At 45.2% G+C, this 2644-nt stretch overlaps 1 protein-coding gene across 6 annotated transcripts in view; it reads right to left on the bottom strand.

Annotated features, from left to right (window-relative positions):
- Window positions 1-288: 288 nt before the first annotated feature.
- BCL11A (B-cell CLL/lymphoma 11A (zinc finger protein)) overlaps window positions 289-2644 on the bottom strand; it is a 99464-nt gene continuing 97108 nt past the window's right edge. For all 6 annotated transcript variants that reach the window (XM_014532082.1, XM_014532078.1, XM_005884583.2 and 3 more), the window contains one exon: window positions 289-800. In XM_014532082.1, coding sequence (XP_014387568.1) covers window positions 699-800 — 102 coding nt within the window. In that variant the 3' untranslated portion in view covers window positions 289-698. The remainder of the gene's footprint in view (window positions 801-2644) is intronic.

The following is a 2644-nucleotide window of genomic DNA, read 5'->3' as shown; positions in this document are numbered from 1 at the left end:
TCAGACAGTTAGGAAAACCACACTTCAGCATTAATAAACAGCAATACTACTACTACATTAATTATGATATCGCTATGATTTATTCCCAAGTTTTGCATGTTGCTTCTCCTTGAAAATTTATGCCATCCAATAAGCAGTAACCTATTTCCCCTCCTACGCCTCCTACCCATTCCTCAAATCTGTCCTTCCTACTCACCCAATGGGTGTCTGCAGGAAATGGGTACAGAAATACAAAGTTATAAGCAGCTGCATTGTCTTATAAACATTAATAATTAAAGAACAAGAAAACACCACCTAAAGCTCCAACATTTATTGTGTCAATGTTAAGCACACTTTTTAAAAGACAACATAGAATGTATAGAAACAAGGGGTCGGGGACTCATGCTCATTTCCACGATATGGGTAATTAGGTTGGCTGGCTTCAAGGGGCCGGGACGTCACTCGGGGCAGCGTTGGTCCGTGGGCCCTCTCTATGGGACTGATTCACTATTCCAATGTGGGTCTGTTTTTTTGTTTTTACTTTTTATTAAAAAATATAAATAAAATGGTGCTGCAGGCCCAGGCAGGAAGGCCTCTGCAGGACTCTGTCTTCGCACACGGCTCTTGGAGGCTACTGTCAGAAAACACCACAAACTAGCAGGATGACAGACCACGCAGATGTTGCCGGGCGGCACGCGTCCACCCCGCCCCTGGGGGCTTCAAATTTTCTCAGAACTTAAGGGCTCTCGAGCTTCCATCCGAAAACTGCCACACATCTTGAGCTCTCTGGACACTACGCCGAATGGGGGTGTGTGAAGAACCTAGAAAGAGGATGGAGACAGAGGAGGGGGAGAAAAAAGGTACAGGTGTGACTTGGCCCAGTGATTTTCTGTTCTCTAACTAGCTTTTTTTTTTTTACACTTAAAACTTAAACCAGCCACAGGTTGAGCCACTGGCATCTTAAACATGATTTCCAATCTCCGTCCCCCCCTCCCCCAATCTCTAACCTCCGAGTGCCTTTCCCATGAGCTCCCTCCGTGCCTTCCCCCAAAGGACCCAGACCCTCTACCCAATCATATGATAGTCCTAATAAACTGGGGACACACCTGGAAGGAAACACTTTCCCTTATGACTGAGAAAACTTGAGTAGGAAACAGTCCTTTGGTTGAGGAGAACAGGGGAGGAAGGAGGGAAGGGGGACATTTCCTTAAAATAATAATAAAATTATAAAGAAACTAAAAAATCAAAATTGATGTAAAAGCAGCACAACGAAAACATGAAATGTCATCAAGTTCAACGTCAAAGCAGCCAACGATTTACAAGAGGCGAACAAATCTCTGAAGAGGAAAACCAGAACCCAACAGAGTTGCTCCCAAATTGCACCAAAAACTGCCTGTAGTTTCTTTCAAACATGCAGTTTTCTTTTCTTTCTTTCTTTTCTTTTTTTTTTTTTTTCTCTTTGTAAGGGGGAAAGGCAATGGTGAGGGAAAGATGGGAGTTATTTCCTCCGGGGCTCCTCCCTGGCTGTGTACATTGACTTGAAGCAGCAGAACTGGGAGTCCGGATGTGGATGTGCCGAGGAAGAGGGCTACCACTGTGGCATTCCAGGCCTCGTTGCCATGGCGACCTGAAGCAGGGGCCTGGGGCCTCCTCTCCCCTGACTTGGCTCCGCAGGAGGCTCAGGGTCTGGAGCTCAGCTGCTCTCAGGAATCCTGAGTGGTGGAGACCTGGGCTGAGGGGCCTGCTGTGTCCAGGTGGGCTCTGGGAATCCGGTTCCCAGTCCAGCCCTAAGTCATTGTCGTTGAGGCCCCTTTAGCTGATATCCCCATCAAACCCCTTTGTCAGACCTGCTACCAGTATTTCAAACCCTAACAGACAAAGTATAGCATGGGCATGTACCATGCTCACTGTTATTTAAAAGCACAGCCCCCTGTAGGTGTGGGGGGTCCCTGTAGGTTTAGAGGGTAGACTTTGGAGAAATCCTTAGATTGCCTTTTCTGCTGTTTCATAAAGACCTGACATATGCTCTCTTTAAGAAGTCTTTGCCACTTTACAGGAAGGAAAACCAGTATTTGAACCAACCACTGCATTGTGTTCAGCCAAGTTTAGGGTTGGAGTACAATAACCCATGTGACCTGTATTGGTCTTCTTTCCCATTTGAAAGGAGAATTAATCGCATCCTGTGACCATAGATGACACTGGGAAATAGAGAGAGAGAGAGAAACAGGCCCATCCCCCTAAAGGCTGATTCACTGGCCATGTGTTTTGCTAAATGAAACAGTGGGCTAATGAGATAACAAGATGACAGCAAGCAAAAAAGAAAAAAGTGATACCCAACAACCCATGTCTACAGTCTGTAGCTGTCACAGCCCTGGAATAAATGTATATAATCCCAATTCTGCCTGTGTGTTCTGATGTCCATTTCTCTAAAAATGAGTTCATTTATTTGTAATTGGGAGCTTCAGGGCCTTAGGAGACACTTGGGAAATTTTGCTAAGTGGCTTGTGCCTTTTAAAAGTTAACAGTCTTTCAAAGAAACATTTTTTTCCCAAGCAATTTAAAGAACACTGCCAATCCCATCCTCACATCGGCAAAATTCCCACAATTTTTCTTTTTTAAAAGTCAAGTTTTCTGGGGGGGGGGGGGGGGGGGGGGGAAAAAAAAA

Source organism: Myotis brandtii, unplaced genomic scaffold, assembly GCF_000412655.1.
Source record: "Myotis brandtii unplaced genomic scaffold, ASM41265v1 scaffold84, whole genome shotgun sequence".
Lineage (NCBI taxonomy): Eukaryota > Metazoa > Chordata > Mammalia > Chiroptera > Vespertilionidae > Myotis > Myotis brandtii.
This window is presented reverse-complemented; position numbering and strand designations above follow the sequence as displayed.